Source organism: Dipodomys spectabilis, unplaced genomic scaffold, assembly GCF_019054845.1.
Source record: "Dipodomys spectabilis isolate Male_0828 unplaced genomic scaffold, ASM1905484v1 ptg000067l, whole genome shotgun sequence".
In the NCBI taxonomy this organism is placed as follows: domain Eukaryota; kingdom Metazoa; phylum Chordata; class Mammalia; order Rodentia; family Heteromyidae; genus Dipodomys; species Dipodomys spectabilis.
In genome coordinates, this window is record NW_024870744.1 from 7,420,001 (window position 1) to 7,443,357 (window position 23,357).

At 61.6% G+C, this 23,357-nt stretch overlaps 1 protein-coding gene across 1 annotated transcript; it reads right to left on the reverse strand.

The window, feature by feature from the left end:
• Positions 1-4,964: 4,964 nt before the first annotated feature.
• Positions 4,965-20,969, reverse strand: Dbh (dopamine beta-hydroxylase). The gene is made up of 12 exons (XM_042680932.1): positions 20,622-20,969; positions 18,365-18,511; positions 16,185-16,442; positions 15,229-15,405; positions 14,618-14,720; positions 11,614-11,780; positions 10,055-10,198; positions 9,539-9,577; positions 9,107-9,166; positions 6,398-6,525; positions 5,833-5,992; positions 4,965-5,096 (listed from the first exon to the last, which is right to left on the reverse strand). Exons 1-12 carry the CDS (start codon positions 20,967-20,969, stop codon positions 4,965-4,967), a joined length of 1,863 nt encoding a protein of 620 aa, XP_042536866.1.
• Positions 20,970-23,357: the final 2,388 nt, after the last annotated feature.

Sequence of the window (23,357 nt, forward strand, 5' to 3'; positions counted from 1 at the left end):
GCTCACCCCCACTCCCGGCCAGCAAACATCACGGCTCTGCCCTCCCAGAATAGCACGGTCTGACCCCAGTCTACCTCTGTGTCTCCGTGCTTTGCCTCTGGGGAATATGTGGCGTGGTGGCACCCGTCTGCCCATCAAGGCCTCTGTCCTCCATCTCCCATTTGCTGCCCACTCCCTCGGTTCATTCACGGTGATCTTCACCACGATGGCTCACTCCAGATAAGGGGAGGCGGGCTCCCCACACACCATGGAGCCTCAGCCTACACTTGTTCCCCTGCACTGCAAACCAGACACTTCTCTCCCACACATCACCAGACTGCTTTAAAAAAAAAGCACAGTGCTCACGCCTGTAATCTCAGCTACTTAGAAGGCTGAGATCTGAGGATCATGGTTCAAAGCCCACCTGGGAAGCTGTTGTCTCCCCTAAAGGATTTCCCCAAATGTTGTGGGCCTCACCTCTCACTTTCTCTAGGATTTAATGAAATGTCACCTTGTCCTGGAGGCTGTCCCTGGTGGTCCTACTTAAAATGCCACACCTGCGGCTCCTGACCAGCGGTGCTGTCTCCTGCCTTCTCGATTCATGCTCTTGTCTTGGGAGGACAGAGGTGGAGGCAGGTGTCCCTGGGGCCTGTGTGCGCTCCTGGGTCTGTGCAAGGGTGCGCTCCGTCCCCCCATCCCCCTCCCCCGCCCCCAGTGCATCCCAGGCCTGTGTGTGGCTCCAGATCCTGTGTGTGCCCCGCCCCATCCCCCCTGCCTGTGTGCATCCCCAGCCTGTGTGTGTGTCCCCGGGCCTATGTGTACCCCCGGGGCCTATGTGCGCCCCAGGCCTGTGTGTGCCCACCCCTAGGCCTGTGTGCACCCCACCCCCTGGCCTGTGTGCACCCCGAGCCTGTGTGTGCTCCCTCCACCTGTGTGCATCCCCAGCCTGTGTGTGTGTCCCCGGGCCTATGTGTACCCCCGGGGCCTATGTGTACCCCCGGGGCCTATGTGCGCCCCCAGGCCTGTGTGTGCCCACCCCTAGGCCTGTGTGTGCCCCACCCCCCCGGCCTGTGTGCTCCCCCCACCTGTGTGCACCCCGAGCCTGTGTGCACCCCCACCTGTGTGCACCCCATCCCCCGGCCTGTGTGCACCCCGAGCCTGTGTGCGCCCCCGAGACTGTGCACCCCACCTTGCCGGCCTGTGTGCACCCCATCCCCCGGCCTGTGTGTGCCCCACCTCCCCGGCCTGTGTGCACCCCGAGCCTGTGTGCACCCCCTGGCCTGTGTGTACCCCCTGGCCTGTGTGCACCCCCTGGCCTGTGTGTACCCCCTGGCCTGTGTGCACCCCCTGGCCTGTGTGCTCCCCCTCTGGTCTGTGTGCACCCCGAGCCTGTGTGCACCCCCACCTGTGTGCACCCCAAGCCTGTGTGCGCCCACCCCTACCTGTGTGCACCCCCTGGCCTGTATGCATCCCGAGCCTGTGTGCACCCCCCACCTGTGTGCACCCCCCACCTGTGTGCACCCCGAGCCTATGTGTGCATGTGCACCCCTGGGCCTGTGTGCACCCCCCCACCTGTGTGCACCCCGAGCCTGTGTGTGCCCACCCCTGGGCCTGTGTGCACCCCGAGCCTGTGTGTGCCCACCCCTGGGCCTGTGTGCACCCCCCCCCCGCCTGTGTGCACCCCGAGCCTGTGCGCCCCCCCCCCCGCCTGTGTGCACCCCCCTAGCCTGTGTGCGCCCCCCCTTCCCCCCCCCCCCCGCCTGTGTGCACCCCGAGCCTGTGTGCACCCCCCCGGCCTGTGTGCGCCCCCCCCCCCCCGCCTGTGTGCACCCCTGAGCCTAGGTGCGCGCTCCCCCTCCCCCCGGGCCTGGGTGCACCCCCCCCCCCCCCGGGCCTGGGTGTGCCCCGCCCGTGTGCGCCCAGCTGACGCGGGCACTTCTCTAATGGATAAAGGAAAGGCAAGGCCCAGGACAGGCCCGGTGGTCCTCGCCCAGGTCCCGCCCGGGCCTCCGAGGTGGGGTCTCCCGTGAAGAGCAGGGCGCGCTCAGGGGCAATCTCCAGGCCCAGCTTAAGTCAGCACCCTGCTCCTCTGATGCTGAGAAGTACGAAAGCCCTTGGGTGTACAGGGGCCCCGGCAGGGCTGGGGGGACAGTCACTCCTGTGGGGTTCACAGCGTCCTGGGGAGGAGCGCAGAGCGCGGGACAATGGTCATGTGTCCCCAGGCCGTCCTTGTTCTCAGACTGTGCAAGGACCGCGCCCCTGGCCGGTGCGCAGGCGTGGGCTCCGTGGGGAGGATCCTGTGGCCACGCCCCTCACCCGTGCGCAGGCGTGGGCTCCGTGGGGAGGACCCCGTGGCCACGCCCCTCACCTGTGTGCAGGCGTGGGCTCCGTGGGGGCGGTCCCGTGGCCACGCCCCTCGCCCCATGGCAGGCGAGGGCTCAGTGGGGGTGGTCCTGTGGCCACGCCTCTTGCCCCGTGCGCAGGCGTGGGCTCCGTGAGGAGGATCCTGTGGCCACGCCCCTCACCCGTGCGCAGGCGTGGGCTCCGTGAGGAGGATCCTGTGGCCACGCCCCTCGCCCCATGCGCAGGCGAGTGCTCAGTGGGGGCGGTCCTGTGGCCACGCCCCTCGCCCCGTGGGCAGGCGTAGGCTCAGTGGGGGCGGTCCTGTAGCCATGCCTCTTGCCTCATGCGCAGGCGTGGGCTCCGTGGGGATGTTCCCGTGGCCACGCCCCTCGCCCGGTGTCCGCTGGGCGTGTCTCCAGCAGCGGGGAGCCGGTGGCGCGGCTCTTCTCTACCCGCCTGGGCCGGTGGAAGCCGGCGCTGGGGAGGGCAGGCCTGTCCTGGAGCTGGGCTGACTGCATGCCATGGGCTCTGACAACACTTTCCAGAACTTTCTGTGGAGGGAGGATTCTCTGTAGGCATGGGCCACAGGTAGCTCCTGAGCCCTGAAACGTGGGTGGAGACGGGGGACCTCGAACCTCAGCATTTCATAGCTGTCTTTTTAATTAATTTCAATGAAGCCTAACTAATCTCAGGAGCCCAGTGGGTCCGAGTCAACGGCCCAAGCCAGCTCAGAGGACACCCCAGTTCTTCTCTGGGTCTGCAGCCCAGGGATGACACCTTGCATACCGCAGGTCTCCTCAATACCGCCTTGAACCCAGGGCACCTGGGACTCTGCCTTCCCCGACGCCCAGTCCCCGGGCGCTGGAGAACCTTCCTTGGTGGGGAGGCACCGGCCCGGCAAGCCAGCGCAGCGGCCTGGACCGCACCGCTCAGGGGTGGGGCGAGCACACCCCCCATTCTGTGCCTGCAGAAGAGACGCAGCCCAGCCCAGTCCCCATAAATATGGAAGCGGAGGTTGGGTCCACATGCTACAGCCAGTCTGGCCTGGGCCAGGCCCCTTCGGGGCTGCACGGACCACTGGGGACCTCACCCCAGGCCCCTGAGCCCAAGTCCTCATCTGTCATGGGGAGCAGCTAGAGAAGGCCCTCATGGATCTGTGGGGCTGGAGAGAGTTGGTGTGCGGGTCACACCAGCCGGGGGTGGGGCGCAGGCAGCCTCTGTGCATGAGGAGCCCTCAGCTTTGCCTAAGAACACGGGGATCACCAGAGAGAGCGGGAAGGGGGGGACCGTGGGTCAGGAGTGACCCCGAGTGACAGAAGGTCCAGGCACCAGGTCTGATTCCTGATTGGGGCTCTTTTGAGGGTCCCAGAGGAGGCGCTGCTCTGTGAACCTCACTTTCCCTCATCTGTGAGTTACACAATCCCACGCCTGCGGCATGGGAGGGGAAGCGGGGAGCAATGGGGCCACTCTGGCAGAGTCTCCCTCGCACACTGCCCAGGGCTGCCGGTTGGGCAGGACCAGCTCAGAAAGGGCCTGTCTGGAAAGCTGTGAAGATGACCGAGGGCCCAGCGGCTCTTGCGTTGTCAGGTCTGGCCCTGTGCAGCGATCATGGTGTGAATTACAGCTGTGGGGGAGCCGTGATTCATTCACTGCGGCTCAGAGCGGGGCCGGGCAGATCTGATCCACCGGTAATGAAGAGCCTCCTCCGCAGAGCGAGAGGCCGCGCCGGCTGGTCCTCCCGAGGAGGGAGCCTGGGCCCATCCATCACCCTGTCTGCTCTAGCGATCGCGGCGTTTTGCTGAACTGGCTGAACAGAGCCGAATTTGTTACTCCCTTCAGAAACTCTCCAAAAGCTGAGCTCGCCCTAATCCGAAGACAGCTGAGGGGGCAGTGCAGACCCGGCAGACAGGCCTGAGGCACCACCCTGGGTCTCCGGTGTGGGGGACCCCATGGGTCCAGCGGGCAAGAGAGCCGCCCCAGCCAAACCTCCACTCCTCAGCAGAACTGGACTGTAATCCGCCCTGATTCCAGATCCTGGCCACATCACTGCCAGTTTCTCCCTGGGAGGAGTGGGTAGTGCTAACCAGAGTTCCCCAACGAGGCTGCGGTCTTCATCTGGCTCTTGGCCGCCTTGGTTTTCAGTAGAGAGAGTTGTGAGGGCTTCCCTTTTAGGTGGGCGAAAATTTCTATTTACCCTGCCTTGCAGCAAGTCTTAACTCACTAAGTGTCTCAGTGCGGGAACGCCGCCCACAGGAGACAGAGCCGATCCTCAGGGAGATGTTTAAGAAACTGCAGCAAGCGCACACACACACACCAACACAAACCGCCACCATGGGCAGAGGGTGAGTCCACAGCCCAACCTAGCATGGCTGTCAGGGAGGTGGACGTCCCAGCCCCCTTCCCTGCCCCCCGTGGTGGCTTGTCCCCGTGCTGAGTGGGCCAGGGGGTTGGGGAGCCTCTCCGTCATGCAGGGGTCTCAGGAACAGGGGGCTGGAGTGGATCAAGCTTCAGGCAGGGCTTGGCCTGGTGCCTTCATCCTAGGCCCATGGCAATGTTCCACAGCGGGGAGGGCCTCCTGGGGGAGGGGTGCTGGCCAGAGCCCGTGTGCCCTCGCGGGGAGAAAGGCCAGGAGCGGGCCCCCCCTAACCTCTGCCCCGGCCAATGCTGACCCTGGTGGGACCGCTGGGGCTCCGGGCCCGGCTGGCAGAGCACTGTGGGGTGGGCTCTTCCAGTGTTGAGAGGATCTTGGGCAGGGGCTGCAGATCCCATTCACCCTGTAAGGAAGGGACCAGGAGGTAAACTGAGGCTGGGAGGGGGGAGCATGGTGGGGTGCCACATCTCCAGCCACTTTTCTTGCCCTCAAGCCAAACTCTGTCCATTCCCCCCATACACAAGCTGCTCCTAGGGTCCCCACCATGCCCCAGTTACTTGGTGACCTGAAAGCAGCAGGGAGCCGTAGCTCTAGCAAGGCTGCAGCAGACAGACAGCCAAGCTTTCAGTCCCGGTAGACGTGGTGCCACGCCGCGCCGCCATCAGGTTTAGCAATTAACCGCAAAAGGTTTGCTCCTGGACCCCCGGGCGGCAACGGTTTCCCCCTTCCCTGCCTGACTCTACTCAGGCCCAGACTCCTGATGGCGGCTCTGCGGGCGGGGCCGCGGCTCAGCTGGGGAATCAATTAGGTGCCTTTGAGTCCCAGAGGGTCTCAGGTAAGGAGCAGGAAAGCAGCTGCGGAGGCAGACGGGCTCCCCACCGCCTCCCAGGTTTTATTTTTAGGTTTTAGGGAGGCTGCGGAGTGGCTGTTGGCGGGAGAGGTGGCTGCCCTGCCCTTCCCCACAGTGTTATGTCTGTCCTCCTACAGTCTGTCTGTCACCGCTGGGTCGTTTTCTCCAGCTGGCGCGTGTGAGTGCTTCCTGCCCAGGAGTTTCGGGTGCAACACCAGGGGGCACAGGGTCATGGGGAGGGGCAGGGCTGGGTCCCCCGTGGCCCCACGGCGGGTATCTGACAGCCTACCTGGAAGCGGATGGCGGAGGACTTGTTGCAGTGCATAGAGACAGGGGCAAAGTCGTACAGGGCCTTGAGCACATCCCGGTTAAAGGAGTTCCAGGGCACAGAGGCAAACTGCTGGGGGACAGAGGCCTGAGGGCAGGTGCAGACACCTTCACTATCAAACCTGGAGGCAGAGGAAGCAGCCCAGGATGAGGCTGGGAGGGGGAGGGAAGCCCTGCAGGGTGCCGGCGAGGCCTCCAGCAGTTGCCCTCCCTGCGCCCCCTCCCCCAGCCCTGCCACTCGTGAGCTTCCCAGGAAGCTGTGCTGGCCCTGTGCCCCTGCCAGCAATGGATTCCTCCCTTGTGACACCTTGAATTGTTGGTTAGGGCTGCTCTGGGCTTGGTTGTGAATTAGGGATTGATTAGTGATGCCTGCCACAGGCACCTCCAGGAGGTAGTTGGGTGGCACAGCACCAGCCTTGCTCCAAGGACTTGGCCTGGATTCTTCAGGTCCGCTCAGCCTCCTAATGGGGTCTGTGGGTTTCCGTCTTGGTTCTCTTGGGGACCCGGAGCACAGGGAGGCCCTTCACCTGTTCACCAAGTGGAAGTATTTCTGCAGGAAGCCAGCGTCCACGGCGCTCTTGCATAGCTCCAGCTCCGTCTGGGGGTAGTAGTGTATGTAGTTGACACACATCTCCTCCAGAATCCCGAAGCCGCCCTGCAAGCCACAGGGATGGCTGTCAGCGCTGGGCTGGCGCCCCTCGCAGCCCCTGGCCGGGAGACAAGCGGTACCAGTGGAGACAGATGGGTTGGGGAGGTTAGGAAGACCGTGGAATGGGGCAAGGGCCAAGGCAGTCCTATTTTCTGGGTACAAAAACTGAGTCTCAGGGGGACAAGGAGACACCCTGCCATGGCTGTGCAATCAGAGGCACAAACGGACCTGGAGGGGCCCGGAGCTGAGAAACCCACCCTCCTCCTCATGCCCCGCCCACCAACCCCCAATCCCCCACCCAACTTAACTCTGAGAGGAGCAAGATTACACATAGGCCGCTCAGCAGGCAGCAAATGCCACGCAGTGTGGTGCTGCTCTTACGTCCCGACCCCTCTCCAGATGAAGGAGGGGCAGCCTCTGAGCCAGGGCTGTGGGTCTGCCGCGGGAGGCCCTCTGCCCCCGGTGTGTGCCCTGGGCCCAGGGTGGGCAGTTGTCAGCTTTAAGAAGGCAGGTAGGGAACAGCCCAGCTCAGACCCCCTAGAGTAGCTGGGCCGTAGGCACGGGTCTCCCTTCTCTGAGCCTTCATTTCTCCCCTGTGAAAGTTCAGGCTAAAACCCTTGGGGAATGAAATGAGACTGTAAGCAACACAAACGTCCATCCACCAGAGAATGAACAAATACCAATACTGTGCCCGTCAACCAGGTATGGTGGCTCACTCCTGTAATCCCAACTACCAGTGAGGCGGAGATCAGGGGATTGTGGTTCAAGGCCAACCCAGGCATCAAAGTTCACAAGACTCCATCTCAATCAGTTAAACTGAGCAAACTCTAGTACCTCCATCACCAGCACACACACACACACACACACACACACACACACACACACACACACACACACACACATACACGTAAAAGACTTGGGGTGTGGTTCAAGGGGTAGAGTGCCTGCCCAGCAAGCTCAAGGTCCTGAGTTCACACTCTAGTACAGTATCAGCATCATCATCACCATCATCATCACCAGCACGTACCATTTGTAGGGCTACAAACAGTGGCGTCTGTTGAGTGACAGCCCACTGGAGAAGGGTGTAATAGAGTAACCCTCCATTCCAAGGAAGGGAGATTCTGTAACTTTATACGCAGGGAAAGAAACCACACGATTCCATTAAGAAGAAATGTCCAGAATGGGCCAGTCTGGAGACAGCAGGTGATGGCTGTTTACCAGGGCTGGAGGCGGGAGGAGGAGAGTTGTTCTGTTTCTTTTGGGGGTGGTGACACCGCCATGGCGGTGGTTGCCTGTGTCTGTGAGTGTACTAAAGTCGAACAATTGACTGTGGTGTGTAAATTATGTCTCCATAGATGACTTTAACTAACAGTGTAACATGACCAAGAGGAGAAGGGACACGATGGTGGTCTGAAAGACACGGTCATGTTTTGTGTGTGCGTGTGCTGGTCCTGGGTTATGAACTGGAGGCCTGGGAGCTGTCTCCGGGCTTTTTGTTGCTCCAGGCTAGCACACTTGAGCTGCACTTCTGCCTTTTTGCTGGTTCATTGTACCTAAGGGACTTGAGAATTTTTCCAGCTGGGATTGGCTTCAAACCTTCGTCTTCAGACCTCAGCCTCCTGAGTAGCTGGGATTACAGGCGAGAGGGACTGTAATGGCACCTGCCCAGAGCTGCCATCTTGACTCGCTGAATAAGAATCTGGTGACACACAAGTACCAGATTCTGAGGAGGGAAAGAGAGGAAGGAAGGAGAAATGGGGCCCTGCACATTCTTGGGGTCACAGCTGAACAAGAGCAGCCAGAGTCCTGATGGAGCACTCAGCCCCCTGGCTAGGGGAGGGAACCCAGAGAAGACACCACGGGGTACAACCAGATGGTTCCCCCAAGGGGTCACCGAATTCAGCCAGAAGGAAAGCAAACACACAAACCCATAGACCACACTGCCAGCTCAGGGGCCCTGGCGGGGGGACAGGGACCAGTCCGCTGCGAGAGGCGCCCCAGAGCCCTGAGCTCGACGGTCACCACCGTCAGCCAATTTCTCTGGGTCGGGAAGCAATCGCAGCGGACAGGGGGCTGCGGAGCCCGTGTGAGAATCCAGCGGGCAGCTGCGTGGAGAGAGGGCTGCTAACTTCTGGCCAGCCGGGGGCACAAACCCCAGGCCGGGGCTGTCACCTCCACCCTGCGAAGAACCGCGGTCCTCCAGACACGGAGAACCATCAGAAATTCCTAGCTGTTGTGCAGAGGTCTGTCTCTTGTTCTGTTTTTGGTTCTATTTTCTGAGGGTTGGTTTAGCTGAATGAATGGCCTTCTACCCCGTGGCTGTCCCTTTCCGTGCACTGCCCAGTTTTCCAGCACACGTCCCAGACACCCAGCCTCCCCTTCGTCACAGTGTCCATCCAACGCACCGTGCTGCCCTGCTCACAAGTTCGGGACTTCATTCAGGAAGATGGACGGAGGGAACGCAGCCACGCGCCCTGCCCCGCGGCGACCGGTACTCCAGCCAAGGGGTTGGACCCAGCCTCAGGGAGGTTTTAGAGACAGTCCCCCGGGCCCTGGGCAGGCACCTGGGGTGGCCGGGGTGACTTACCACGGTGGCCAGCTTCCTGTCCTCCGTGTTGTACGTGCAAGAGGTGACCAGCACATCGCCCTGGGGATGAGGCCGCAGCCGGTCAGCGCCCACCCTCCGGGGCTGGCGGGCGACCCAGCCCCTGGGGAGCAGGTGCCCCCCGGAAGCACCCCTCACCCCTTCATCCACATGAGAGTTACAAAATTCCTGTCCTGGGGCCCCCGAAGACACAAGTCATGGGCTTCGGCCTGGCCCCGCTGCTGCCGAGGCTGAGGCCCCCACCGCGGGCCCTCATCCTTTCCCACAGCTTTCAGATGGTGGCAAGGCCAGAGAGGGACGTCCTCTGTGGCCATGGCCCCGTCCTTCTAGCTCTCCACCCCCCCCCCCGCCTTCTCTGGGTCCCCCTCTCTGAGGACCCCTGGGCTCCCTGTCCCCCACCCCCTTGGCACTCACCGGGTACACGGATACCATCTTCTTCAGCATGCGGATCTCCTTGAGCGGGGAAGAGGGCAGACATCAGATTGCTTGGGGCCTTCTCCCACACCCCGAACTGAGCCTCCTGACCCTTGGGTTGTCAGCTCTGCCCTGCCTCTCTGGGGAGCCAGAGCTGGCTAAATGTGGGCTCCAAACAGGAAGGGACAAGGTTAGGACAAGAAGGTGAGCACTGGGGTGATGTAACCTTGCGTGGCTAGGGACCCCCAAAGCCCCTGGCCACCCTTGGGCCAGGATCCAACACCTTCCCCTTGGATTAGACTACAAGAGGGGGTGCTGGGCGCAAGAGCCTCAGCGTGGTTATTGCTGGGGCCATGGGAGGGAAGGCCTAGCAGGTGAGGGGGAGGCCAGAGGAGAGGGAGGCCCAGCATGCCTAGGGAAAGCCCAGCAGGCCGAGGGAGGCCCAGCATGCCTAGGGAAAGCCCAGCAGGCCGAGGGAGGCCCAGCAGGGGAGGGGTAGGCCCTGCGGGCCCCTACCTGGAAGTGAGGGCTGTAATGGTTGTCCCTGTTCACGATCTCCCTCTCTTGGCCATCCCGGGCCAGCACAGTGACCACCTTCCTCCCCGTCAGGTGTGTGTGGAGCTGGGAGGCAAAGATCCGGATTCCGGAGGGTGGCAGGGCCTGTGGGTGCGGGGACGCACAGAGTCAGGGCCTGACCCCCAAGGGGCCCCAACCAGAAGCAGGGAGCAGAGACACCCTGCCTTTGTTTCCCTTTTTAGAGGATTCTTTCTGCGGCGCGGGCCGCAGCCTGGGCCTTGCGAAGCAGCAGCAGCTCTGGGCTCCTGGGCAGATTCTCTCTCTCTCTCTCTCTCTCTCTCTCTCTCTCTCTTTTTTTTTTTTGGTTGGTCGTGGGGCCTGAGCTCTGGGCCTGGGCGCTGTCCCTCAGCTCTTCAGCTCAAGGCGAGCGCTCTACCACTGGAGCCACAGCACCACTTCTGGTTTTCTGGTGGTTTGTTGGAGATAAGCGTCTCATGGACTTTCCTGCCTGGGCTGGCTTTGAACTGCGATCCTCAGAGTTCAGCCTCCTGAGTAGCTAGGATGACAGGCGTGAGCCCCCAGCGCCCGGCCCTTTTGTCTTTCTTGAGTCCTGAAGGCAGAGCATTTGTTCTTCTCCCTCTTGGTAGCAGCAGGGCCTACGGTGAAGGCTGCCCGGGTGAGCAGGCAGGGCCTCCACACTCCCGCACGCTCCGGAGACCCCATGGCAAGGGGGCAACCAGTATGTGTTCTGCAGTGCCCACCACCACCTCCCTCCCGTGCTTGCAACAGGGTGTTCTCCCTAAGGGCACGGTGACCCTGCTGTACAGCTAGGACACTGGCCACAGGAGCTGTCATCCAGGCCCGTGAGTGACAGTCACTCCCATGGGAATCGGGGGTGGAGGGGTGGGGGAGGCTCACCAACACGTAACGTCTCAAGGAATTTTCCGGGGTTTATGGTTTCTTTGTTAGATAGACAGTGTCATCAAGCTAAGTGCTGGTGACTCAGGCCTGTCACCCTAGGTACTCAGGAGGCTGAGATCTCAAAATCAAGGTTCAAAGCCAGCCCAAGCAGAAAAAGTCCATGTGACTCTTTTCTCCAATTAAGCAGCAAACGCTGAAGCAGAGCTGTGGCTCACACGATAGAGTGCCAGCCTTGAGCAAAAATGCAAAACAATGCCCAGGCCCTGAGGTCAAGCCCCAGCATTGGCACACGCACGCGTGTGTGCACACACTACACATGCATGTTTCCACGGTGTGTGAGGGCTGGTGTTTCCAGACAGGGGAGAGAGAGCCTGGGAGCCCGCCAGTGGCCCAGGCCACACAGAGGGGCTGGGCAGCGTCCCCGAGGGTTCCTGAGGCCACTGCACTGTGTGATGCTTGCATACCGAAAGTGCCCTTTCAGTGCAGTGAGTGGAAGCGTGGGCACACCGCGGGACCAGCCACGGGGGCTGGGGCCGGGGCAGGGGGGGAGGGGCAGCTGCACACATGTCCTGGATGCATGGTCAGGGGAGCGGCCTCCCCCTGGGCCGGCGGGGTGCAGCCCGGCCCGGCCCACTCACCAGCTGGGTGCACTTGTCCATGCAGTAGCCGGTCAGCATGAAGGCAGTCTCGCGTGGGGGGATGGCCATCACCGGTGTGTATACCAGGCCCAGCTCCATGATCCCCGCATTGAAACGCCGGAGCGTGGCTGTGTAGTGCAGGCGGATGCCGGAGGAGTCCCGGCGGCCTGTGGAAGGGGCCCGGGGTGAGCAGAGGTCCTCACGCTCCCTGCGGAAGGGTCGCCGATGCCCTCGCTGACAGAACAGCGCGGGAGGCAGCGGGCTGAGCGGCTGGACACAGGGCACCACAGAGGCCGAGGGCCGTCCCTCACGCCTTGAAACCAAGACCAGGTGTCTTCTCCCTCCCCCTCCAACATCCAAACCCCAGTAGCTCCTGTATCTCCCAGCTGCTCACATCAGAAGCTAATAACAAAATAAATGAAAGAAAAAGGCACTTGGCTAAAATTCAGATAGGGATTAAATAATGAGATAATTGTGGGATTTTGATATTTATAGAGAAAGCAGCCCATCTCAGGATTGGTGAAGTGACAGGAAAGGCCTTGTATTGGGTAAAGGATCCATAAATACAAGCAGACAATCAGGAAGAGGCAGACATCGCCTGTGCTTAAGGAGGTTTTGAAAATCCATTTGCTTTCAGGTTTTAAATGAGCAATAAATCCCCTCTCATGCTAGGGCCGAGCCGCATTGCGGCCGCCTCTGTGTGTGCTGCAGATAATTCCAGCTGCGGTCCTGCCGGGCGTAGGCAGCCGGGAGGAAAATAACCGCATCATTAGGAGCACAGCCGGGGTCTGCCCCCCGCATTCGGCTCACCAGCCTCACAGTGCTCTGAGCTACCACAGCAGTTTCACAAGTGAAAAGGAATGGTTTGAAAAGAGAGACAGACAGAGAGACAGAGACAGAGAGACAGAGACAGATGGAGGGGGATGGGCGCCGGTGGCTCATACCCATAACCCTAGCTCCTCAGGTGGCTGAGATCTGAGGATCACAGTTCGAAGCTAGCTCAGGCAGGAAAGTCCACGAGACTAATTAAGCAGTCAAAAACCAGAAGTGGAGGTGTGGCTCAAGCGGTAGAGCACTGGACTGAGAGAGTGAGAGAGACAGAGACAGAGAGACAGAGACAGCGACAGAGGCAGCGGCACATCACACACAATACGGAGAAAGCAGCGACACATCAAGAGAGAGCCTGCCTTTGGTGGGAGATGGGGCAGCAACACAGAGCAGTCAACACTGCTTCTGACACGATGTTAACTGGCACCCCCATCCTAAAGACCTCGTCTACTGTCCGCCTTCAGGCACAGGGCGATCCAGCGGTGTTGGCTCTGAGTTTCAGTTCCCCTTCGAACCCCAAAGCCATGTTAAACACCACCACAGAGACACAGCCAGACAGAGGAGGCTCCTGCCTATAATCCCAGCTATGCAGGACACTGAGAGCTGAGGATCTTCTGGGACACCGTCAGCTCCAGGGAACAAGTAAAATGCTGAAAGCGTGGGGCGTGGCTCAAGCAGAGTGGTAGAGTGCCAGCCTTGAGCACGAAGGCCAGACTAGAGCAGGAGATGCTGAGTTCAAATGCCCCAGTACTGGCACAGATAACTAAATAAATAAGCAAACAAATAAGTTACCTCTGTGAAGCCAGCTGCACCCCATGGGTTCTCATCTTTTTGCACACCTTGCACTTTGCTTGTGCTTCCCTGGTATGCACACATGTGCATAGGTGTATCTGTGCACTGCATGCTCGTGCGTGTGCATGCGTGTGCATCTTCTCTCCCTCCCAAAGCCCTTGCTGCCGTGGATACCGTCTGGCTGCCCCTGAAGGGATGCCCCGTGCACGGCAGGCTCTCCTAGAGTGCCGACAGGGCTGGCTAGCGAGCAGGCAAAGCAGGAAGGGGCAGCCAGGAGGCTCTGGGACCAGGGTACAAATGTGGGAGGTACCAACCTGTGGGGGAGACACCGGGACTCAGGTTGACAGGCAGGCAGACGCCCTACCTTCGGGACCTAAGGGCTGCCGTGATGAACTGGGGGACACAATCACCTCCCGTGTACCTCACAGAGGTCACGGAGCACTCAGGTGCCCATAAGCTCAACTGCGCTGTACTAAGCCCCTCCTCCAGCACCCAGGGCAGACATTGCTAATCAATTACAGCACTGCCCTGCATAGCCAGCCAGAACCTCAGGCTGAGTACTCTTCCAAGCTGCTGACAGGCAGTAGGAAGCCTAGGAGCAAAACCTCTGCTGTCCCTGGCCCAGGCACACACAGAACAGGGACAGGAGACCCCACGTGCATGCTCGCTCTGGACGCCCTCGTCCGCTCCTCTACAGTGACTGGGGGCTGCAGAGCCAGAGCCCCGCCTGTCCCCAAGGCGGCGTTTTCCAGTAGTCAGAGCTTCAGGGCCCGGGGAGTCTGGGCAGGGACCACCACGGCTCTGAAACGGCCTGGAACCCTGCCAGATGCCATGCCGTGGCCCAGCTTGCCCTGGAGGGAGCAGAGCCACTTTGTGGACGGCAACAGGCCCCAAGGTCTGGGCTGCTCACCCTGAACTGGCCCTGAGCGGCGAGCGAGGGGAGGTACGGGCTCAAGCTGGCCTGTGTCACCATGCTCTGCATCGGGACAGGCAGCAGCTCTGGGACCAGGCCGGCCTCTACGGTCACAAGGCCCAGTGGCTGAGATGGGCCAGAGCCAGGACTCCTGGCCTCAAGTCCCTCCTCCTCCACCTCTGAGCCTCAGTTTCCTCCACTGCAAGGTAGGAGTGCAAAGACCTCCACCTCGCCTTTCCGTGGGGGGGTGGCAGCTGGGATGGCGCCGTCTAGACACCCGCGGTCCTGTGCAGACAGGAGGACGGGCGTGGGACGCCGGGGCTGCCTGCGGAGGTGCGCGGTGGCCCGGACAGACACGAGGCCTGTGGCAGGTGGAGGCTGAGGCCTGCCAGTAGTGCCCCTCTAGCGCCCCCAGGTCCTTTCCGACTGGATGGGTGGAGAATGGAGCCGCGCCTCCCTCCCATTCCCTACCTTGGATCTTCAGTGGGTTGTGGTAGTGAACTTCTAGGCGGAGGTATCTGGAGGACCCAGGTCCCCCAAAAGCGACGCCAGCTTCCTCTGGGTAGTAAAACGCCTGTGGGGAGGGGTGCAGAGGGAGGTGTCAGAAGGGGGCCTGGGCTGGGACAGGCTGGGGCCGGGGGTGGGGGATTAGAAGGCTCCCCTGCTGCTGGGTGGACCAGGACCAGTTCCACCATTAGTCTCACTCCCAGCCCAGCCCCACCTGCTCTGTCCTCTAGCTTGGGGAGAAGGCAGCCATGGAGACCCCAGGGGCTCCTTCGGGGACCAACTTACCCTGCCACCAGGCAGCCCTGGAAGCATGCCGTGCCCAGAACATGGACCCCAGCGTGTATATAAAATCAGTATCCACGTGGGGCACTGTCAGAGAGGGCAGTCTATGCGCCCCCAAAGAATGATGGGAGTCAGACATCCCAGAGGCAGCCGGAGCTGTTGGGGCCTGGCCACCCCTGCTACATACCCCTGCTGGGACCTTTCAGCCAGCGGGTTGGGGGAAACGGCTGTGGGAGGCTGGGCCCGGGCGCCGCGGGCGGGCGTGGCGCGGTGCGGCAGCATGGTGCACTCACCTTGGCGCCCAGGGCCCAGGCGGCCAGCACGTGGCGACAGTAGTTGAGGCGCTCCGGCTTCATCTTGGAATCGCACGGGCCACTGAAGAGGGGGAAGGTCTCGAACTCGGCCGCACACTGGAAGACCTCCATGTGGTGCACCAGGGCCTCGTTGCCCTCGGTGATGACGGCCTCATACTGCACAGGGACAGCCACAAGACAGCCCTGAGCTGGCCTGCCTGCTCGCCCTGCCCGCGGGCCGGGGCCTCTGGGCCCATCTGCCCAGCTGTGAAATGGGAGGGAGGAGCAAGGCAGCTTGGGGGGGGGGGGCAGCGGCATGGCAGGGGCCCTGGGCTCGGGGAGGAAGCTGCCAGCCCAGAGCAAGATGGTTCCAGGAGCCCATGAAGAGGAGGCCTGGCGTGAAGAGAGTCGGGGACCCACACAGGCCATTTCCAGAAAAGGTGGAGATAGGCCAGGTACCTCCGGGCAAGGACACTCTCTCTGAAGCACCATCAAGAGGCGGATGGACACCCCAGCCTACAGGCTGGCCCCAGGCACATGAGCACAGCCAAGCTACTCCCTCACATGGCCTCTCCGGTCTGTGTTTCCCCTCTGGAAACAGAGACAGTAGCCAGTGCCGGGTGCCACTGAAAAAGTCCCCACCTCTGTCTGGCAAACCGTGGGCATCCAGTCACCAATGCCATCGCTATGATTTCTATCCTAGAGAATGAATTAAGCTGTGAGGGGGCAGGTGACCATAGACAGACAGATGGACGGATGGACAGCAGTCCTAGTCCCAAGGGCACAGAGGCCCTGGGGTGGGGGATGGGCGAGCCGGGTGTCAGAGGATGGGGGTGCTGCTGTGACTGGGGTGCTGCCGTGGCTGGGGTGCTGCCGTGCGGGGCCCAGGCTGGTCCCGCAGTTGGGCGCTGAGAGGACACTCGGTGGTGTGCCACAGCTGGGTGGACCCCACCTACCATGATGATGTGGTGCCGGGAGAAGCCGGGGGGCAGCTCAGTGATGTAGCACCAGTACGTGGTCTCCTGGCCAGGGATCAGGACATCAGGCGCGCGGATCTCCATGGTGTGTGTGTCCGGGGGCATGGCCGGGGTGCGGACCTCGGCCTTCAGGAGCTGCACCCGCTGCAGCCCGGTCTGCAGGCCCGAGGTGTTGATGGCCTCCAGAGACCGGAAGGGCTCCTCCAGGATGCCGTACACCAAGTGCACGGTGCCATCCTGCAGCCGGACGGGGCCCGTCAGTCCCCAGCACGCACCGAGCAGGATCCTTAGCCTCCAGGAGCAAGGCTATGTTTCTGCCCACCCACTCCTGCCAGCCAGTGGCTCTCAGCAGTGCAGACGAGGGGCTCTGAGTGCCGTGTCCCTGTCTGTGTTCGGATCCCAGGCTGGCTACCCCAGCCCTGTTCCAAATGCATCTTGTCTTTTCTGTTCTGCCTACATCCCATATCCATACGGGGACTTCTGGGCCCCACGGAGCCTGGACCAGCTGGGACAACCCAGAGGTCCTGGGGCACAGGGTGACAAGGTCGTATCTACGCTCAGGCCAGCCCAGCCGGGGAGCCAGCACTGCGTGGGAAGCGGGGCATTGAACTTGTGCTGGACAGCACAGACACAGAAAGCCCTGTCAGGGAGCGCTGTGCTGGGGGTGCTGTGCTGGGGTGCTGTGCTGGGGGTGCTGTGCTGGGTGCTGTGCTGGGGTGCTGTGCTGGGGTGCTGTGCTGGGGGGTGCTATGGGTGCTGTGCTGGGGTGCTGTGCTGGGGTGCTGTGCTGGGGTGATGTGCTGGGGGGTGCTGTGCTGGGGGGTGCTGTGCTGGGGGGTGCTGTGCTGGGGTGCTGTGCTGGGGTGCTATGGGTGCTGTGCTGGGGTGCTGTGCCGGGGGTGCTGTGCTGGGGTGCTATGGGTGCTGTGCTGGGGTGCTGTGCCGGGGGTGCTGTGCTGGGGGGTGCAGACAGGCTCCGGGGCAGGGGTTGGGCCTTCCCACCCCATACCAGAAGTGGAAACCAGCATCCCGGGTGGGACAGGGTGACAGAAACACCTGCAGATCAAGGCACGGCAGGTCTAGAGCCACGGTGTGTGCTATGGTGAACTTGGAGGATGCATGCTCTCTCCAAGGGTATCTCAGAGCTCCAGGCAGAGGCCCGCGTGCCTGGCCCAGAGTCTGGGCGCCGGCGGTACTGGCCTACCCTGGGACATTCTTCAGATGATCCCCTGCCCTCCCTCACCTCCTCCAACCAGGAAGGAGAGACATAATGACCAACCAGAAGGCCCAGCTCTGCTCCAGCTCTGCCCCAGCTCTGCCCCTGAGCCCCTCGGTGCTTCCATTCCTTCCCGGGGCCTTGGCTTCCTCATCTGGCCAGCCCCCTGCTGCTGTTTTCCTAGATCCTGTGCTTGTCCATTTGGCATTTGTAAATTCACCTCGGGTCCAATGGATGGCCACAGCTGCTACCTCTTCCTGCCATCCACCAGTGCGGTAGGCCGGTGAGGATGGGGTTCTACACCCTGCCACCTGAGAGCTCATGCTGCCAGCGCCTCCCACCCACATGCTCCATGCTCCGGGCCAGGCGCTGGGGAGGTGGAGCCTGCCTGGGACCCACATGGGACCACTTCCCTGCCCGGCTCTGCCTTTTCTATGGGAGCTGGGCACGACCTCCTGCCACACTGTCCTTGCTCCTTTCTACCTCACCCCCAGGCCTGTGCACCCACATGGCCCTCTGTGGCCTGAGGGCTACCTCCCCAAGAACTGTGCATAATACATCTCTTTCAATGGTACCGGCCTTTCCATGGTGTCACTTGACCAGATCTAAAATTAAAGCCTGGAGCCAGGTGCTGGTGGCTCACGCCTATAATCCTAGCCACTCAGGAGGCTGAGATTCGAGGATCCAGGTTCAAAGCCAGCCCAGGCAAGAAAGTCCAAGACCCTTATCTCCAATTAACCACCCAAAAGCCAGAAGTGGAGCTGTGGTCCAAGTGATTCAGTGCCAGCCTTAAGCATAAAAGCTCAGGCCCTGAGTTCAAGCCCCAGGACCGCCCCCCACCACACACACACATACAGGTAAAACCTAGACACACACCACCAGCCCTGCCACTGCCGCCTCTAGTCATCCAGGCAGCAGACTCTCCTCAGCTGGGGGGCCCTACCTCAATAAGGTAATCCTGGGGGTCGCAGGTGGCAAAGGGCCTCTTGAACAGCAGGGACAGGCCATCTGGTGTCCCCTGTGCCTGCAGCAGCTGGTAGTCCTGCTGGGCATCTAGGTGTATCTGTCCTTTCTGGTCGCTCCAGGCGTCCTGCGGAGAGAGCCCCGGATCTGGGCATGGAGGAATCTCAGGCCCTCCCACTCCCGCTGGGGAGTTGTACCTCACTTCCTGTGGAGGTGTCCCCGACCCCTTCCTCTTCCCTTTATTTATTGGCTCTTTTCAGATGGGGTTTTGTTAAGTAGCACAGGCTGGTCTAGAACTCACAGTCCTCCTGCTAGGCTAGCTTCTTTCCTTTTTTTCTTAGCATGCATGGGGGGGGGGGCATTGTGAGATTGCCCACATGTACAATGTGCCCCACTCAGCCCCGCCCCTCCGTCCCCCTCCTTTTCCTTTCCCCCATCCTTAAGCAATCACAAGCCAGGTTCAGATGGCTCACACCTATAATTCTAGCTACTCTGGAGGTGGAGACTTGGAGGGCTGTGGTTCAAAGCCAGCCTGTGTAGACAGGTCCATGAGACTCCATTTCCAAAATATTGTACAACACCAGACCGAAAGGGAGATTCGAGTCTTACACACCAGCCGAACGAGCAAGGTGAGCAAGTATAAGACCCTGTATTCAAACCCCAGGATCAGCAAAGAAGGTGTCTGGGCCTCTGATTGACAGGACAGCTGGGTGGCCGCTTGAGCCACATCAACATTGTTGAGCAACAGCAACATTTCAGGGTGCTCACTCCCAGGTGCTCTTGTAACACCCCAAAGAGCTAGCATCACCTTGAATACTGCTCCCTAGATGGCCCTCCTCCTAGTCCAGGCTTACCTGGAGTGGGTAAACTGAGGCCTGAGCATGGTGACTGGGTCTCTAACCCTCCCCTCTATTGCCTGCCTGGCCAGAGTACCCAGGCTCAGACTACATTGGGCTCCAGGTGAGCACAGGGGACAGTATTTCCCCTGGGGTGGGGCGTGAGGCCCACAGGCCACGAAAATGCCCTGTGCTCTTAGCCTTTGGCTTGTTTCTTTTCCAAAATGTTTTTCTTCATTTCCTCAAAGGAAAAAGAACCTTGCAAAAGATTTTTACAAGATGCTCCCTAGAGGAAGGCAGCTGGTGAAGCCCCGGCTGGGGACCCTGTGGGTTTAAGAGGACCAAGGTAGAAAGCTAGCCGGTGGGATCCTGGCTGGAGACCTAGACGACAATGGCTGAACATACTGCCAAAGGAGAAACCCAACCTGACTCTGGTCCATACAGGAAGTACCCCGCTCCGCCCCGGCCCCGTGAGGGCCAGGATCCCAGCAGGAGTTGGGGGGGGTCCCCTGCTCCTGCTCAGACAGCTCAGCACAGCTCTGCCCTGTCCTGCTGGTGGCCTCAGCCAGTGGCTCCTGCTGCAGCACGTCACCTACAATGTCTAAGTGGCTGCTGAGCCGGGACCCGGATCCACTTGTGGGAAACCCTACCCACTTCCGGTGTGGTGGCTGAGGCCAGAGCAGAAGCCGGCCGCCCTGCTCAGATTGGGAAAGCAGCCTTGTCTGGAGAGGGCAGGGCCTGGCCCTCTTGTTCCCGTGGCCAGGGAGAGCTGGGTTTTGTCTCTAGAAAGGCCGGTGGCCAATCTCTGCAGAAGAAGGGAGATCTGTGACCTGGGGCGGGGTGGGGGTGGGGGTCTTCCTCCTCTGCCCATCTCTGCCATTTGTGACGGACCCCAAAGGCCAGTCCGGTGCCTTGACGGCGGAGTGGAGGTAACTTTTGCAGGGAAGCAGCCGGGGCTCCGCCGGCCGGGGAGGGCTCTTCCTCACCCGGGGGCGGGAGGCGTTGGCACCTGTTCCCACCGCCTGCGCTGCCGTGTGTGGCGCAGAAGGTCTGTGCGCTGTGTTCCTGCGCGGGTGGCTGGTTACCACGCCGCCTGTGCACACACTGGCGGTATGGAAGGGAGGGACGTGGGTCTGCACTCAGGCGGTGGGGGTATGGCGGGGTCTGTGATTTGTCCCTGGGGTTCCTGCACCCCAGCTTGTTGGGGTATGCCGGCAAGGACAGAAAAAGGCCACTCGTTTCCCATTTCCCATTCAAATTGGTGTCTCCCCTTCTCTCCCCCCCCAATGCTCAAGCCAGGGACACAGACCTGGTGACCAGAGTGAACTCAAACATGGAAAGGAGCAGAGTAGGCGGAGGGCCAGCTGGGGTTGGAAGAGCCAGGCGGGAGGAAGGACTTACGGCAAAGTAGGCGCTGCCCCCGTCCGTCCAGAGCACCACGAGGTCGGCGCCCTGCAGCTCCCCGCGGTCTGACATCCCGAACAGGACCCCGGCCTGGAGCCCGTGCACCAGGAGCTGGAAATGCACGTCCTTCCGGACATAGCTGACGTTCCACGAGAGCTCCAGGACCCCCTCGGGGTCCAGGGGGATGTGGTAGGGGAAGGGGCTCTCTGGGGGAGCCGAGCCCTGCAATGCAGCCACCAGGATGACCAGGAAGATGGCCACTGCCGTGCCGTACATGGAGGCGGCCTCACGGGCGTTGGGGCCGGGGAGATTGGCTCGGCGACACTGGCGGCTGGGGGCTTGCATGGCTGCGGGGAGCTCGGGGGGCTGGCTCCACCTGGCCCTTTCTATACCCCAGCCCCCCGTGAGGGTGGATCCTGGCTGCACCCGTAATCACATTTGTCTGGTGGGGAATTCAATTGTCCAGTGGCCGGTCTCCACCAACCTGGGCCCCAGGGCAAACACGTTGCTCCTGCCCCTCCTTAATTGGCACTAATGACACATGGACATCATCTGGGGAACGGACGCCGAGCGGCTGATGCCCTGAAGAGCCTCCGGGAAGGCAGGGACGGCGGCCACCGGCCTCACGACAGCCTTCAGCCAGGCGCAGTGACCACCTGGCTGGCTGATGGTCCATTCTCGTCCTTTCCGGCCACGTGGAAAGCTGAGGGGCCCTGCCGGGGGTGACCCGTGAGAGGTGGGCTCCTCGCCATGGGCCTGGCCCCGCCAGCCATGTGGTTTCTACAACGCTGGAGGGTGGACTGATTTCAAACTAAAAATAACAACTATCCCCAAATAGTGAGTGTTTAGACGCTCTCTCCACGGCCTGCTGTTCCCCCTTTTGTCGCCTCTATTTCCCCACCAGCTCCAGCTGGCACCACGGCTGCTCCAGAAGGCGTGGGCGTGCGGCTGGGGTGCAGATCGCTGTGGGGTGCGTTGCTGGGCAGGCGGGAAGGGGCCGTGTGGAGGACAGGCAAGGAGCCAGTGCGTGGCTGGGAGACAGTCTTTAAGGAAAGGGGGTGAGGGTCAAGGCCGTTCCCCTGTCCGGAGCTCTCAAGGACACAACTTCTTCTTGTCTGGACTGGACCAGCTGAACTTACCTCCTTGTAGGCCCGCTGGCCCTCAGCCCTGTTTCTCCCGTATCTGCACAGATCTGCCCACCAGTGCCCTGCGTCCATCTCCCTGCCACGCCCGCTCAGCCTTGCTCCTCGCAGGCAGAGCAGCTGGACCAGGACCGTCACTTCCCGGAGATGCTGCCTGACCTCCTGCTCCAGTCCTGCCAGACACCGGTTCTGAGGAAGGAGAAGGGCTGTGTTCTCCCTCCTGCGGTGGGGTTGGGAGACAGTGCGGGCCTGGCCCAGGGGACAGGGTGGGGGTGGATGCCCTTGGCCTTTGTGCGGAGGGTGGGCCTCTCTCCCTCGTGCCAGGACGCAGGCTGGGCGTCTTTGGGCCATGGTTCTCAGTGGCCCTCAGGACAGGGAGGGCCCAGGGGGCTCCGGGATGAGTCCTGCACCTGCACCTCGAAGAATCACTGACTGTCGCCTCTGCCACTGGTGACAAGGACATCGGCCACCATGGCTCCCTTGGACTCAGAACACTGAGGCTGTCCTAGGCCAGAGGTGTGGGGAGGGAGGGGGGGTGCGATGGCAGCCGGCCCCGTCCACTCCTGGGTACAGAGCCCGGTGGGCTCGGGACTGGAGGCGCTGGCCACTGGCCTCATCCGCTCCTGGGCTCACAGCAGCCGTGGCTCGGAGTCCCCAGGGGAAAGGCCCGCGTGTGGCTCTCAGTGAACAGCAGAGCACCAGGCACACGCAGTTCTTTTTAACAGGATTTAAGAGATATTCTCCCCGGCTCCGTACCAGGCCAGAGCACCAGCCTTCCTCCGCCTCACTGGACAGCAACGGTTCTGCTGATTTCAGAAAGTAACAGGTACCCAGTCCGGGCCGCTGGCAGGAGGGAGGAGGGACTGCGCGGCTCCCCTGTCACTGCTGCATCAGGACGCAGCCACCGGAAGGAAATCTCTTCACCTGGGGTTACTCAGCCGCAGGGGCAGGGCAGGGCGGGCCGGCACCAGGTCAGGGACCCCACAGTGGGTCTGTCAGTGTCGGGGGGGGGGGGGAAGGGGGGAGGGGAGGGGGAAGGTGATGAGCTGTGCATCTCAGAAGCCAAGGTCAGAAAAGTAACAAATCCCTCTGACATCAGGAGGATGTGCAGACCAGAAATGCACAGTCGGGGCAAAGCCGTGGACCGCGGGAGGCGGGGATGAGTCCCACCGGTCCTCCTGGGCCCTGGGCCCTGTGCCCTTCCTGGCACTGGTGGATCTTAATTAAGAGCAATCTGACCCCACAGCAGGAACTGGCGCAGCAGGCAGCTGCCCCCCCCCCCCACGCCCCAGGTGTTAGACGTGGCTCTGGCTTTAGTTGTTGGGGGGCGCCCCCCTTCTTTTTCCCCCCCTGCCCTCCCCCCTTGGTAACTCTGCTCTGTCAGGACAAGTTGTCCTCCAAGGGCGGGGGTGGGCTGGGGTGGCCCGTGGGTGTCACTGTCACCACCAGGAAATCAGCCTTGTTTGCGGCCACTCAGCGCCTGGCTCCTCTCCAAGGCGCATCGACGGCTGACCTCATTTAGAACCCATTTCAGCGTCTTAATAAGCCCCTTGCTTTCCGCACCGCTCTGATGCCGGTGGCCCCGGGGGCT

Excerpts from the sequence above, each read along its gene's own strand:
- Dbh (XM_042680932.1), bottom strand. The coding sequence starts at position 20,969 with ATGCAAGCCCCCAGCCGCCAGTGTCGCCGAGCCAATCTCCCCGGCCCC. Across the intron at positions 14,721-15,228 it reads CCTGGGCCCTGGGCGCCAAG|GCGTTTTACTACCCAGAGGA; the intron begins GTGAGTGCACCA and ends CCCTCCCCACAG. Across the intron at positions 11,781-14,617 it reads CAACCCACTGAAGATCCAAG|GCCGCCGGGACTCCTCCGGC; the intron begins GTAGGGAATGGG and ends CCCCTTCCACAG.